Consider the following 17,000-nt stretch of genomic DNA (forward strand, 5'->3'; position numbering starts at 1 on the left):
TTTTAGCTTATAATTTAAGATTTTGAAAGATGAAAGAAGTGACATGAGGACTAAAATAAATTGTCTGGACAAAGGACACATGATAAATTGAATGGTAATTATTCAAAAATTTAATTGAATACTTTTATTTGAATACTAATCTTCCTATTCTATTGGGGGTGGAGGTGAAGGAGAAGAATATAGTCAGGAAGTAAGTGGGATGATCTTAATGTTGTAATGCTGAATACAATATGGAATACAATATGGCACATTTATGAGAGATATCATTATTGCTGAGAAGATCTAGTCAAAAGAGTTTTAGGTCCTCCTCAAGTGTCCAATGCTTATTTCATTATTCTGGGGTAGTCAGAGAAGAAGGGAGATTTCAGAAGTACCCCTTTCACCCTTATAATCTGAAAGGGTAACTAAATTTATATCTATTTGCTAATTCACTAGAAAGAAAAAAAAAGTTTATTTTACCTCAAATGAAGAGCCTTTAGCGAAAGATATGTCAGTAAAGAAGACATTTTTTAAAAGCCATTCCAAGATAATATCAGTTTGCTATAAGAAAATGATGGAGAATATATACGTTACATTAAAATACAACAGAAAACTTATCTTGAATTACTCACCCATAAGCTCCATTGCTAATTAATTTGATTGTTTCAAAATCACTTTCCCGAGGTTTTCTTCTAAGTTTCAGTGAAGTATTAGAGCTCTTGAAAAAAAAAAAAAAAATGAAAGTTAAAAAACATTTTGATACAATGTGATTTAACAGCCTAATTAGTAAAAGAATACTGTTGCAGGCTTTGTTGTTGAATATGCTGAATTAAGGGTACTTTATCCAAAAGTATCTATGAATCAGCCTTTGAAATCAATCTGGCAGAGCAGGAGAGCTAGCCTTCAGGATGATAGTTTTAAATAGTCCATCCTTTCCTCTGCTCATTACACTGCCTCATTTTTCATTCAAAGGCTTGAAGAGAAAGACATCAAGCTTCCTAAGGAGTACATATCAATCTCTCAGACAAAATGTATCAGGTTCAATTCACCTACAGGGAGCCCTTTGTGAGTATCTGAGATCAAAATTTCTGAACGTTTAGACCTGCTTTCAAGCACGAGAGAGAAAAATATATAGAATGTGATCCAGGGAATGGCTGTGAGTTTTTCTACTCTTGACCAGGGTCCGTCAGTTGGCCTCAGTTTCTCTGAGCAAAATGGGATGATGACAATTTTCTGTCCCCCTTCATAACTCTGGGAACATCGGTAATAATGCAGCCTTTGTAAGTACAACAATACTTCCTTTATTTCTTCTATCCTTAATTTCACTGTGACCAAGTGAACAGTTCAATATTATAATCAAAGCCAATTAAGGGCTCTCCTAATAGCATGACAAGGTCAGTATTATTTAGCTTGTTTCAATTCTGATGGCTACTTCCACAATAGGAAATATAGTTCAGAATCCCCGCTCCTCTCCAACAAAAGTCTTCCTTGAGATCAAGTAGAACTGCAAAACAGCCAAGGCTAAGCTCAAATACTACATCTAGAAATGATCCAGTGACACAGCTCATTCACTAGCTTCTATCTCTAGTGGAATAAAGGATCAACTACAGGATTAGCATCCCTCCCTCCAATGATCTGCTCCAATTTATTGAAAGCTATTATAATATGAAAATATTGAAAACAACTTCCCAAAATGATTCACATTTTTATCAGCACAGGGGCTACTCTTCACTTTTGTATCTTAACTTGCTTTGACTTTCTCATTCCATGCAATTTTTGTCCATGCCATTTTATAAATCCTCCCTAAAACATTCAACATGAAGCCTTTCCTGATCTCACCTGACCTGTTTCTTGATAACTGCTATTGAGGTCACCCTTCTCCCCACCGTATTTCCTCTCATTTATTGTGTATCAACTCTTATGTGTATATGTTTTTCCTCAATAGACTGGAAGCTCCATAAGGGCAAAGTATGTTTGAGTTCTGTCTCTGTATCTCTTATCACTTAGAATAATGCTTGGCACATAGTAGGGTACTTAATAAAATGCTTGTAGATTGAGGAGAATCTATCCTTCAGTAATCTAGAGGCCTTCTTCAAAAATCAGATAATATTTCATGTTTTCCAGTATGACACTTTACGCTATTCATCTCTTATATTTTTCTCTTGCTATATGTCCAATTTCCATTTCTATTCACTTATGACAAGAATAATGTCTTTTATATTATTCCTTGAAAGTTATTTTTCCTTCACTCTTTGGATTATATGCAATTCTGAGTTCTTAAAACTTGATATATTATATGAGACTAAACCACATATCAATTCATTGGAGAATATGTTAAAATTTATTAAAAGAATGCTTTGGCATAGGGGATAACTTTGGGATGTTTTAAGTTATTATGCAATTTCTCAAAAGCAACTTTTCCTGTTTTTATCCTTCTATTCATTTCTGGCCTTGGTTTATTATCTATCTATAGTATGTATCTAAGACATAGGTATCATTATACTAACTCAATGGACTGGCTGTGTAAGACTGTAATATACAAAGGAGACTAAACTAAATTGGTAAAGTGAATTCTCTCATCTGGCAATTCCTGATATCAGTGAAATCACAGGTAAAATCCCTCACCTTGTCCCTTGTGAAAATTACTAGATCAATCTCTTTGGAGTGATATGGATCCCAATAAGAATGTCCTGTATCTTCAGCCTCAGAGCTTAAGACTTGATGCAATCAGCCCAATGCCTTATGGGAATAAGGGTATCACAAAAATCTCACGACCTTGAAGAAATTCTTTCTAAATGAACTTTTGTAAAGGATGTCTTCATGACAGTAATTAACATCTTTGATAAGTATATGTCTCTGAATAATGAGTAGTACACTCCATTCCATAATTTAACAGTAATTTCTGTAGTGATAGCTAATAAGGAATCCTGTATGACCTTGATATATTCATTGGAGTCTCCCAACTATCATCTCTCTCAGGGTTGCAGGAGGGATTTTACCAACTCAAATGTTTATTTTTTATTGTTGTCATTATTGTAATTTTTTTGTTTTTTTATTTGGTAACCAACAAAAAAGTAAATAACAAACTATATATTGTGGTCAATTATTTGATTGTGAACATAACTTCTGCAAAGAATTATGCAAGAAAGCCTGTTTTATTCTCTTAATTTTCTTCAAAGATATCCTTGATAATATAAAGGAAAGTACTATACTTAGAATGTGGAGAGACTTAAGACATGAATCTTGCCTTTGTCATTTCCTGGTTGTTTAACCATAGGCAAGTCACTTAATCACTCCACAACCTTAATTTTCTCATCTTTAAAATATGAATAAAAATGTCCAAGGTTTTTAATTTGGAAGGTTGTTGTGGGGATCAACTGAACTAATATAGATGAGATATTCTGTAGATCTGAAATCAAAGTAAGTCAGTGAAGATGATTTTGATGTAGGCATAAAAGTCAGTTTTGCTGATCTTCTTAATCACTCTTTTGGAGTCAATATGTCTGTTCCTTATGCCTCATCCCTATTATCAGTGAATCTTTTTTCTTTATTTGATAAATGTTTAAAAGCAATTTGAGTCCCTCTAAAATTGTGGTGGCTCTTTGGTTCACCTGGTTTCTCCATTTTCATTTTCTTGAGGTCCTAATGTGTTAAAAATTAAAAAATAAATGAATGTTTCTATTCTCACTGATCTGATATTATATTATTTTAGAATTGTGTCAGATCTGTTACGATTCACTTCTATTTGCTAACCTTACTTTTATCTATAAATGTTCTTGGGATACTCTGCTTAAATGGGCCTCACATTAAGCTTTCTGAATGTTTGTTTCTGCCTTTAGTTTTTTCTACTATTTTGCAAGATGATATTGCTATGATAATTACAAAAACAAACTACATTAAATTTCTCTCCTCATACTTCATTGTCTCAGGGAAATAATCATGGATACAAAGATAGATATCACACTTTCTCACAAATTTACCATTATATTAACTTTTTGAAAACCTGTCATTTGCAAACCTAGCAAAAGGTGAGAAGGAATATTGAGTAGCATAATTCATGTTACACAAAATGTTTAGGTATTTAGTATTGACAAAAACAGCAGTCTTTGCCAAAGAATAACACTTACACTCACTGATTCATCAGTTTCTGGTGTTTCTGCTGTCCCACTATCATAGCTCCCTAGCTGTGCCATCTCTAAAGGGGAAAACGGAAAAGCAAGATTAGAATACACATGTGAAAACTTGCAAAAAGACAGAAGTGCCAGACTGAACTTAAAAGAAAAATTCTGTTTCTCACATGACAGAGAAAAGTAAAATTTCTAATTCCTAAATGCTACAAAAACAGAATCTTTATTCTTTATCATTTTGTAACAGTTTGATTTCTCTTTCTTTCATCTTTTTCTTTGTAGTGAGTTTCCATGATCACTTCACTCCACGAAGATCCAAGTCCACCACTTGGTTCTGAGTATGTCTAGACATCAAAGAGCTCTGCAAATATTCTGGGACTTCAAAAATAATTGGGGACATGGAAGGGGATTGAAAGCAAAATCTTTCTATATCTGACATGTAAAAAGTGATCTTCTTACCTTCTCCTGGAAGAAGTATTTACTCCATGCATCCCTGTTGTATCTCTTTGAATGCCTAACTGAAAATAATCATCCTTGAATACTAAACAGCTAAAATTACCTCCTTAATGGGCAAAACAACCCACACTCACTACCAGGGAGATATATGAAATCATTTAAAAGCAAGCATGCTATATACCCACTGATGTATTGGTAAATATTTTACAGCTAACTCTCTGAGAGAGAAAAAAATTATATGCATGAAACACTTTTTAGGTTTAATTGACATTATTACTATTTTCTCCATGATTTTTTTTCTTAAGAAAGTATCTTAATTTTAGACAATCAACAAAACAAATCAAGCCCAGATTTATAATCAATTTCTGAGATATAAATGTTCACACTGAAATTTTAATAATTGGTTTTTGATAAGCTGTTGAATATGGCTTCAGTGGATGCCTGTCATCTGTCCCAATTCCACATGTCATACACTAAACACAGGAGTCTGGTCTCTTCTTGCTCTGAATGAATGGGTTCACAGAAATTTTTAGATAATATCTAGTGCAGTGCCTCCTGAATTAATTTGAGAACAGGTTACTTTGGGTAATTTACACTGAGAGGATATATCAAGTGATTTTACAAAAAGGTTCTGAGGACTGGAGGTGAAGAGGTTGGGGGAAAATATTTAGCAAAGTAAAAAAAAAAGATTGAAAAATTAATGAGGCAATTGTGATATATAAATTCATACCTAATATTTTTATAATGAAATATTTTTATTGACATTTTCTCCCTAAGTCTCTCTTGTTGACTGATGATCTTTATTGTATCATATAGCACATTTTGGAACATGCTCATGTATTCTTATAAATGAGGAAATGGAGGTCTAGAGAAGTTAATTGACTTGTCAAAGATCACAAGTAAAATAATAGCTGAGCCAGGATTATAGTCAAACCCACTTCTAGGATAATGAGTCTTCCATCAATACCATGTATAAGTTTATGGTGTCAGTCAAATGACAGACTTACAAAGCCCCATTTTTTTAATGTTACAAATGACTTCAAGAACAAATTTCATAAAATTTTATTTAATTAGTTCTTGAACTGTTTAAAATATAATATGCCCACAGATATTTCAAAGTATTTCCTACATCTTTAAGGATTACTAGAAAACTAAAAAAAAACAAAAAAACAAAAAAAACCCAAAAAACATATTTAAATGATTATAAAATGGTTACTTTAATGATATAAGTTAAAAGTTAGCCAAAACCTATACCCTGGAATAAATATAATTTTTGTATTTTACCAACAAGAAAAATTTCAGAATGAGCATGAGCCAAGCAAAAAAAGTAACTTTAAGTAACCAATTCACAATATGAATTAGTGTATAAGGCTATAGAGTTGCTATCAAATGGATGTTTTTAGATGAACTCCTAAAGAATGGGTAAAATACAGCTAATATTTATTTGACTTCTAAATGAAGTCATTCCTGTTGATTGGAACTCTTATTTACATTTTAATAATAATTTTGGCAGGCGTTGAAAAAATAGTGATACAAATGTGTTCCAAGGTGATGTTTAGAAATTGTACTTCAGCAGTCATATTTTAAATAATAACATGGATGGCTTAAAAGATCATTACTCAAATTGAAATCAGGAGTATAGAGGCTAGAAAACAATAACCTCTCTTTGACAAAAATGGATTACAGATGTCCAAAGACATCAAACACTGGCCTTATTCAAAATGAAAATGGGCTCAAGAAAGCAGACAAGTAGCTCAATTGCCAGCCCCAGTGCTAAGGTTTTGTCTATATAACATTTACCTCCCAGGAATAAACCTGTGAAAAAGTAGGTTTTTAATGCAATTGCTGACACGACCTTAAATTCCAGTGGCGTGAAGAGTCACTATAATATACTTTGACAGCCTCCCCCCTCCAATTACTTTCATAAAAAAGAAACAAATTAAAAAATGATTCTGTTTTAAATAGAATTTTTGCTAAATAACTATTATCTGAGAAACACATATTATTTATAAGCAGTGGGTAGTAATGGAATGGAACCGAGAGTCAGCTTTTGAAGCAGGGAGCTAAGGCATCATTTTGTAATGCCTGAAGAGATTTTTAAAACTCATCTAAATACCATTAAACATCTGCCCTTTTTATTTCATTGATTTGAACCATTTCTGAAGACTCATGATACAAAAAGGTAAAGATGGTAATTTAAAAGCCATGGGGAAAAAAATTTCTCCCCAGGGAACTTTTCAGAAATGCAGTCACCAGTCTCTGATAAGTGATGAATCTGTTGTGGTATTGCTTTCAGTACAGTATAAATTTATCTGGCATTATCTCCCAGTAATGCATGCATCATTTCCCTGGAAGAAAAGATACTATGGCCATAACAGCAAATAAAACAGGAGGAAATAGGAGAGACGGGTCTACAGCAGCAGGTTCCCTGGCTTCAGATGGGAAGAATCTTTGTGCCATCACTGACCATCATTACAAACAATTTAGCAAGATAAATAAATACTGTTTGTAAATTCAGTCTAATGAACCAAGAAGACAATTTTGAATGAAAGAATTCTCTCTCATTTCTGGACTTTGCTAGCCAACACAAAACCTTTTGTTTTAGTTGATGAGAAAAACCATGAAACAAAAAATGAAGGAAGTTTTTTTTAAGTAGTTTATTAAATGTAGTTTTTTTTTTTAAGTGACCAAACTGTAGTTTTTAGTTCTGTGCTATAAACTGAGTGACCTAATAGGAATGCACATAATTTTTCTATTAGAAAGAAGTTCAAATTCTTTTGAAGAAATAATTTTACATTTGGTTGAGTTAATTCACTCTTACACTAGGATTTCCTTATTTTCTTAGCAAAAAAGTTATAAAAGAATCCTAGAATGATGAGGCTAGAAAAAAGGGACTCTGAGCAACAATCTGATTCAACTTCATTTTATAAGCAGATAAACTGAGAACAAAATCTGGCTAGAAGATCTGAAACTTGAACCCAATCTTATATTCTTAGCCAAGTTCATAGTTTTTTCTTTTGTCTTTGTTAGATTGCTTTTTAGGTGTGTCCAACTCTGTGACACCATTTAGAATTTTCTTGGCAGAGACACTAGAATGGTTTGCCATTTCCTTCCCTAGCTCATTTGACAGGTGAAGAAACTGAGGCAAATTGGATTAAGTGTCTTGCAAGTATCTGAAACCAGATTTGAACTAAGGAAGATCAATCTTCCTCATTACAGGACTAGTACTCTACCCACCAGGCCATCCAACTTCGCTTTTTCTATTGTACTAAACTGTCTTTTTGTATTTTACTATTTTTGTATTGCATTGTACTATTTGTATTTTACTTTTTAAAATTGTACTAAACTATATTTCTCAAATATAGTGACCCAGCCTTACTTTGGAGAGACTATGTGGCCTCAACCAGGGAAAACTGGATTTATATTTCTGATATGCACTAGTTGTGTAAGCTTTGGCAAATCATTTAATTTCTCATGCCCCAATTCATTATCTATGATTATTAAGAGGTAATTTCCATTGGTAGGGGGACCCTCCTCCTTGGAGTTGTTTATATCAAGGATCTCCCTCTCACCCCTACCTTTTCCCTATATTTCTATCCCAATAATTATTTCAAAATATTCAATTTCTTTCTTTCTTTTTTTCCTGAGGCAAATGGGGCTAAATGACTTGCCCAAGTTGTGCGTGGTAGCTGAAAAGGGAGAAATAGTCCTTTTGGGAACAGTTGATGGTTTCAAAAGACAAATGGAACCTGGTAGAGACACATCACAAAGAATAAAGAAAGCATCCCTGAGAAATGCCCTTCCTTTCTCCCCCCACTCCCCTTGCCCTGAATATTCAATAAAGGATATTTACCTTCTAAAGGATCCTTATTTAATCCCAGCTGACTGATAATATACCTAGGAATGTCTGTTTTAATGCCTTGCCCTTCCTTTGCATGGCCTTCAGCTGCTTCCAAGAGGTAGTAGAATTCTTCAGGATCAAATTCCTAGTTGAGAAAAAACAATCATGGTATGTTTAAGCTGGTGGTAGTAGTTCTGGGTCCACAGGATTGTATGCTTAGAGCCAAAAAAAACATCAAGTCTAAATCTTTCATTTTAAAGAGGAAGAAAGAGAGGAAAGAAGCAGAAGAGACTACCCAAGGTCATATAACTAATAAATCAATACCTGAGTCAGACTCAATTACTCTTGATTCCATGTCCAGCACATTATCCACCCTGCCAATCTATCCAATCTCCTCATTTTACAAATGAGGAAATTAGCACACACAAACAGAAAGGAACTTTACTAATGCCACACAGCTTAGAAAAGACAGAGCTAAAACTCCAAATCTGAGTTTTCAAGATTTCTATTATACCATAACTACCCTATTTCCTTTTCTCCATGGAGTGAGGCTCCTTTTCATCAACATTTTGTGGGATTCCCCAACCTCACATATTTGACAAGTTCTGATTTGGGCAATATCCATAGGTATCAAAGGACTGAGAACATTTACACTCATTTCAGATCTTAGTTTATGTTTCTAAAGCCTGTGCAAATTATTTTTATTCAGTGTATACACATACACACATACATATACATATATATATATGTATATACACACACAATTTGTAAATAAACCTCTTTCCTTTGACCTAAAAATTGCTGTATTTATTTCTATGCTTCCCATTATTAAAAAGGAAGTTAAACTTTTTAGTAAAAAGCTAAATCCAGCTCATTGTTCCACAGTGAAGTAGTTCTGTACCTTAATTTCATTTCTTTGAAAAAGCTGTAAAGGTTAGAAAACTTGACCTCCATGAAAACAAATCAATGTATTAGCAAATAGTCAAAAATGTTTTCTTCTGGTTTCCAAAACTATTAGCTGATTATTGACCTTATAAGATGAAATTAGGAGAAATTTCAAAACACCTATTATGTTAACTAGTGAACTTACAGATATATGATTAAGACAGACATGATAAGATTCAGTAGAGGAAAAAATAGCATATAACCTTCCTTAATACATCAAATTCTTTTCAAACTTAGGACACAAATGTCTGTATTTTTATATATCATCTCCCTGGACCTAATAGCATACATTAAATGATTGTATAACAAAGATTTTATTTTTATTTTCTAGCAAGGTTTACACAATTTTAACAATTGATTTTATTTCCTGGTGTTTTTTTTTTAATTAGCATTTTAGAAAATCTTTGAAATTGTCAGATTAGAACTTTAATATTTAACCTGAAACCTGCTCAAAAATTTTTTTGGAAGGGCAACTTATTAAATCAATAAATGTCAAATTTAATCTGCCCATCTGGTTTTCCTATGCAGCTCCCAATGTGGTGGGGCTGGGCCTGAGAAATACAATGTATGAGTATTCTACTAAACATATCTCCTAAGACCATCCAAAAATGGGTCCTTAGATTCAAACTGAACTTCAAATGTCACTGATAGCAATATTAGATACTTCAAAGCTGTAGTTAAGAATTTTGCTCTCTCCTCATCATGCTATATTGGTTTTCTCCCTTCTACTCTTTTGAGTTATATTTTTGCTCTTTTGTAAAGCAGCAGAGATCCCATAGCTGATTTAAAACTTCTGTATTTCTTTTAAACTCACCTGCTCTCAGAATTTTGATTTAAACCACTTGCCCCAGAGGTCCTTCCCATTTGTAAAAATACCCACCCAAATCAAAGGTTAAAACTGCATTTTCTTCTCCTCATCAGATAAGGGAGAAGAGCAGGAAAATAAGCATTTTTATAGAGCCCACTCTATGCTAAACACATAACAATTCTGGAGGTTAGATGTTTTTATGATCCCCATTTTACAGTTGAGAAAACTGAGGAAAAATGATTTGGCTACAGTCATACAACTAGTCAAATGTCTCCAGGCACAGCACTCTATTTACTGTGCTACCTAGATGCCTGCTACATTAAATAATGGGGCTTACTTGTTGTGTCTCCTTCTTTAGTTATCTCACAAAATGTATGATAATTGAAAAATCCATGCCACTACACTCTAAAAAGTGCCATGCATCAAGATTATTAGAACTACCTATGTGAAACCTGAATTATGTCTTTATTTGCAGGCTTGTTTAAATCTCAAATAATGGTAGTAGCTTATTTTTAAAAGCCACTTTATTAATTATTCATGTTTCTGGGTAATTTTAAGTCATGTCAATAGCAAAGAAAATAAATAATCAAAATATACAATAAAAAACCACATGAGAGGAAAAAAGAAATCCCTAGCTAAAATCAAGTTTAGCATAAGTTGAGTGAAATACTGCGATAAATAATGAGTGCTTGAAAGCCTCCTTGCTCAGCTCTATACAGCTGCTATATAGCTTTTCCATATAGAATAAATTACTTCCTGCTAATAATACTCAAAAGTGGTATGTCAACTCAGCTTTTCTCATACTCTTCTGCTGACTCATCTGAATACCAAGTCTGTTTCCTTCACCATGGAATCAATGTTGGACATACCATCTCTAGTTTCCTTTCCCTTGAAGCTCTGTTATTCTGCAAAACTCAAAAGCAACAAGCTACCTATGCAAGCCATGAGCCAGACATAGAGCTTGGGAGAAACCAATCCTGAGGAAACAAATCTCCAAATTTTAGCCCAACTAAATCATGACTATTGCTCAAATCTGCCCCAGTGATGCTGCAGCCATTCTACTGGCATTCTAGGAATCAAGTGTTTTTCCTTAAAAGTCAGTTCAAGAATTCTGATCAGTTGCAAATAAACTCGAAGTCTCATATGTAGAACATCAAATGGCTTCCATTTCAATACAGAGAATTTGTGCCAATCCACTCTAAACTTCCCTCTAATATTGCCTCTTTCCACCATCCAGAAATAAGAAACCCTCATTTATTTTATATGTTGTGATATGGGAGCCACCTGCCAGTGGCTGCTGGAGGTCTAACTCAAATCTGTAGAATTGATCTCTTCATGTGAGAGGATGATGACGATACAAGGAGACTAAGAGGCAGTTGCATTAAGTCTCATCAGTCTCAACCACTTACCAGACATTCCAATAAGCGTGCAGGGCGGGCAATAACTATTAGAATTTTGCGAACCAGTTGTTTGATAAATGCCAACTCTCCACTTTCTGAGCGATCATGAGCCTGAGGAATGGCAAGAAAAAGGAATGATGATACAAAACGATGACATTAAAAGCTAAGGAGAAAATATATAAATCAGATGAATGCAAATACTCAACATTATATGTGATTCTTTTTCAAGTAGAGGTGAAAATAGTTACAAAACCGACTAGCTAGTTATTTTTTTTTCCTATTTGGTCATTTTCAAGTTGTTTCCAATTCTTCATTACCTCACTGGTATCTTTTTGGCAAAAATACTGGAGCAATTTGCCATTCCTTTCTCCAGCTTATTTGACATATAGGAAACTGAGATAAGCAGAGTTAAGTGATTTGTCCATGGTTACACAGCTAATAAGTGTCTGAGGCCAGATTTGAATTCAGGAAGAAGAACCTTCCTTATTCCAGACTTGGTCTCTTTCTATTGTGCCACTTAGCTGTCCTATTTATTATAGCAAGACATGATAAAGGTACCTTAAAATCTCTATTTGGAGACCTGTTTTTCAGAGTGAAAGTGATGTCTATACACCTAAGCTAACATTAGCTTCACTTGTGATGGTCTGAAAGAATTTTCTTGTTACCCAAGTAATTTAACACATTCAAGAAAGAGAGAACACATATGAAATGTGGATAAAATTCAGATCCAATCATACTTCCAAAATTGTCTATGCTTGGTTGAGATCACTAGATAATGTTCAGATTTTGGTACATGTATGTTTTCTATAGATAAATTTAGATATAGATGTGTATGGAGATAACATATATATGCCTAATGTAATATTATGTTGCAATCTGTTTTTAATTTGATTTCTACTAACACAGTGGCTCTCAGTATTTTTTTGTTCAACTGATCCCTCAACAAAAACATAGTGTGAATTCTCAGATTAATTCAATAAACTGCTTATTATACCCTTTTAGATTTGTTCAAAATCTGTTCAATAAAGGTTTACAAGTACAATGAAAACTTTTATCTCAAAAGCTCCAAATTAAAATGTTTAATACATACTTGTGATCAAATGATTTTATTCTACCTATAATTAAGAAAACTAAATATCTAAATTTTAAATAAATAAATGTGTGCATGATCACAATAATTTCTAAATTGCTCCTGAAAATCATTAAATCAATAGATTCTTATAAATAACAACAAGACAGTGATAAGCGCTGGAAAAGTGAGGACTTTACCTATAATAATACTTAGAATACTCTCATGCTTATTGCTATAAAGGGAAAATATGTGTATGTATATATGTATGTATACATATACACACATATATTTAACATAATTGGGCAATTATTATTGCTTATAACAGTATGAAATTTTTTAGTGAAATTCCAGTTCCATCATCAAAAACCCCCAAAAGGTTTGAGGACCACTAAACAGGAAGTACTGTTCTATTAGACAAACTGCGTGTTTTATGAGAAAAGGGACCATATCTTATCTAAATTTTGTATTTCCTTTTACACCAAGGATAGAAGTCTAGGGCAGGTGCTCTTTCACTTCTGTATTTGTATTCCTAGCATTTGGTATGAGCTTAACAAGTTTTTTTCATCTGTGTTATATACAATAAGCACTTAAACGTATTTAGATTGAAACTTTGTTTTGCTTCACTACAGGCTTGAAGCAAAAATTTGTTTTTATTTCTCATTAAAGAGGGTAAAGAAGAGACATGAGGGAAAGCAGGTGGTAAGGAAAGAAAGCAATTTTTATTCATTAGAATTTTTTAAATTAAAAAGGCAAAAATGTTTAATGAATGGATGCATCTTCTTAGTCATAGTCTATCTGTATATATTGTGTTCTAATTTTAGGATATCTGCAATTTAACCAAACAAGTAGGTTAATTCCCACTTCTTTTTACCTAAGCATGAGAAGCAATAAGGAACAGTGGAAAGTATACCAATTGAAGGTCCCTTCCTGTTCTAAAACAGTAACTGCTATGATATGAAACTTGGTAAGCACTTTTTTTTTTGAAAATCACAGAATATAAAGAATCAAAAAGTTCAATTTCATAGGTACCATCAAAAAAAAAAAGAGAGCTTTAATTTTCCTAAGGATTAAAAAAAAGCTAATTCAAGCTCTCTGAGGCTTCTAATCCTGAAATACCAGCATGATTAAGCCCAGGTTGCTGTGTGCAACTGGGTCAATGGTATGTATCCACTGATTAGAAGTTTTTCTTCTGCTATTATAACCAGGCTCTAGATCAACAGATCAAGAAATAAAGGAAAAGTGTATTGGTGCAATTATTTGTGGTGACTAAATTGTACAACAGAACTATTTGGGACCACACAGAAAGTTTCTCTGTAAAAAGCAAAACCCAGATCCAAAATGAGTTATCCAGAACAAAACACTGAACTGTATTATGCAGAACCTTTTCAGATTGTCAACAAAGACTTCGTTGAATGCTTATAATGTACTATCTTCTAGGCTAAGGCTAGAAATAAAAAGAAAGGTAAAAAAACTCATCATTATTCTTATAGAATTCACATTGAAATGGGAAGTCAACATACAAAAGACTTTGGACAAACAAGACATGTAAGGCACTAGCACCAAAGGAATCTGGCAAAAACCACATAAACAGACAGTTAAATAGACATTTACATACAACCGTGTCTATGTGCAAAGCATGCATATATATATACATGCAATGTACAGGTTTAGATATATACATATACAGATTCAGAGACATTCATAAAATACAAATAGAAAATATACAGAAATACATACACACATAGACATGTATACATATATACATAAACACATATAGACATGTCTGTATACATACATACACATGCATATATGTGTGTGTGTAATGTGTGTATGAATACATGGAAGATTGAGGTCCTCATATTAGAATCTCAATTCTCTATTCTGCTAGGTGGTACAATGGAGAGAGTACAGGGGCTAGAATCTAGAAGATTCATCAAGCAAATACCATGTGTAATCTTTATTTCTTCACTTCCACTGTTTTTTTCCTTTTATTCTATTTCTATAGTTCTACCTGATACCTAGTCTCACAACCTCAGAGGCATCCTTCACTTCTTTTACTCTCTTATTCTTACCTTATCACACCCCAATCAGGTGTGAAGAGCTGTCAAGTCTATCTGGGAAATAACTCTTACACGTAATTTTGTTTCTTTTACTTCTACTATCCTATCTTACCTCTTAGTTGGACCTCCATAATATTTTGTTTTGTTTCTTTTGGGGGGTATTGGTGGGAAGATTTATAAATGGTCTTTCTTCCTCTATTCTCTCCTTCTCCATTCAATGTTTACATTGCTGTCAGTTAATCATTCTAATGCAATTCAACCCTGATTATGCCAATTCTCTACCCAAAAACTTTAAGCATCTTTCCATCATATATACAGAGATATTGAGATATATATGACTCTTCATAAGCTTGTTTATCAACTCTCACTAGTAGTTGACATTTAAGCCAAATTAAATCATTTGCAGCTCTATTTTTAGTCTATGTACTATAGTTTTCCTCTATATCCCTTGAATGGACACTCTGCTCTGTAATAGCTGGTTGAAATCCTTGTCTACTTAAATCCTTCTCAAGTGCTCCTGCTCAAAATTCTGTTTCCTTCCTGAAATTTCCCATAACTTTCTGCCTGGACTTTTCATTGGTATACATCACATTTCCCTTGTAATTGTCTCTCAATTAGATTGTAAACTCCTTGAGGGGAGGACATATATCTGCCCAGTACAGTACTGTGTTTATAGAAGGAGCTTATTAATTTTTAAATTAATTTCTTTGTTAATTTGCTAATTGATTAATAGTTTGTTAATTGCTACATATAAAAAAGCACACAGAAATTTTAAAAAAGTGCAAGCAAATGTTGAAAAGATAAAATAAGAAGATGATTGGTGAATAATGGGAGAACTAAGTATATTCCTAAGAAGGAAGTATGAGAGAGAATTTTAACTCATTCTTTGGATTTGGATTATTTAGTTTCCAATTAATTTGTAATCTATGCTTCCATGGACCTTTATTAAATGTTATTTTTCTTGTATGATAAAGGTGAATTTAATAGGTTTCTAAGCCCTAATACATGGTCAATTTTTGTGACGATGCCATATTTATATGAGGAAAAAAGGTATACTCTTTTTTTTTTATTCCCATTCAATTTTCTTTAGAGATTTATCATCATATCTAACTTTTCTAAGATTCTTTTCATCTATGGAGGAGACTTTCATAAAGACTTAAATTACACTTAAAGTTTCTAACTTTTTATCTTCAATAAAGACAGCCTCTGTGAGACATAAAAACCAAGAAGCCATTTATTTATTCTTCCTTCTCAAAGATAATCATCATCTCCTTGTTCGTATATATATATTTTTTAAATTCCTTTTCCTTTTATGTTGACAATAGAAATTGCATAATGAGGTTCTTATCTCATATAATGCTATCACTGTTCCATGTATCTAAGAACAACACGAAAAACTGAACAAAATATTAATAGCTATTAGAAGGACTTTGCATAAGAAAAGGTAAATTTTGAAGAAGAAAAATAAGGGTTTAGCTAATTAAACTGCTTAAGTTATGGAAACACTATCATAAAAACCACAAAAATGCATATTAATTTCCTTTCTACTTCCAAGAATTACCATGTAAAATAAAGACAGAAGGTATTACTCAAAGAAAATTTTATCTACTAATTTTACAATTGAATAAAAGGGGAAAGAAACTATAGTAGCTTTGATTTTTTTAAATTCAATTTTAAAGAGAACTACAATTGAGAAGAGAAACATTTGTTTCTTGTTGTCAGCAATGTTCTAAAAGAGAACATGAATAGATACTGTGAACACGTTTCTTTTTTAAGCCTTGGTCAAATAAAATTGTAACCCAGATCTGATAGTAGGTTATATCTTCTGTTCACAAACACACCTAAGCAAAATGATTGAGACATCCAAAATAACATTCAGTTTGAATTGACCTCAACCTCAGAACTTTAAAAAAGCACTAGCTAAAATCACACCGCTCAAAGCCCAGGGGGACACTTTCCTGAGTTATGCAAAAGAATAGAACAATGCATTAAGAGGCTATAGGAAATGCTGCAATCCCCTGAATGTCTGTCACAGCTGGGAACCAACAATAATACTACAAGAAAACCAAAGCTATGTTCCCACACTGCAGCTCTACTAAGGGCACCTTTGTCTGTGTTCTGTTTTGTTCTTAACATTTTCAGTCCTTAGTGTTTATCTATGGTAAATGTAGTTCTGAAGAGAGTTTTAATTGTTGAAAAGTAAAATGGTGAAAAGAAATGTTTATCCGTTAAGATTGGAGCATGTATGAGAAATCAATCCCATCAAGGAGTCAACATTTTAAAATTTTATTTATTAAGCAACTGCTGGGTGC

The 17,000-nt window shown here is 33.0% G+C and overlaps 1 protein-coding gene across 1 annotated transcript in view; it reads right to left on the bottom strand.

Annotated features, from left to right (window-relative positions):
* Nucleotides 1-17,000, bottom strand: part of MAST4 (microtubule associated serine/threonine kinase family member 4) — a 769,506-nt gene that overhangs the window by 61,622 nt on the left and 690,884 nt on the right. Inside the window, 4 exon segments of the mRNA XM_074282373.1 lie at nt 612-697; nt 4,107-4,174; nt 8,416-8,548; nt 11,566-11,667. Coding sequence (XP_074138474.1) covers nt 612-697; nt 4,107-4,174; nt 8,416-8,548; nt 11,566-11,667 — 389 coding nt within the window.

The sequence above is a fragment of the Sminthopsis crassicaudata genome, chromosome 1 (assembly GCF_048593235.1).
Source record: "Sminthopsis crassicaudata isolate SCR6 chromosome 1, ASM4859323v1, whole genome shotgun sequence".
Taxonomy (NCBI): Eukaryota; Metazoa; Chordata; class Mammalia; order Dasyuromorphia; family Dasyuridae; genus Sminthopsis; species Sminthopsis crassicaudata.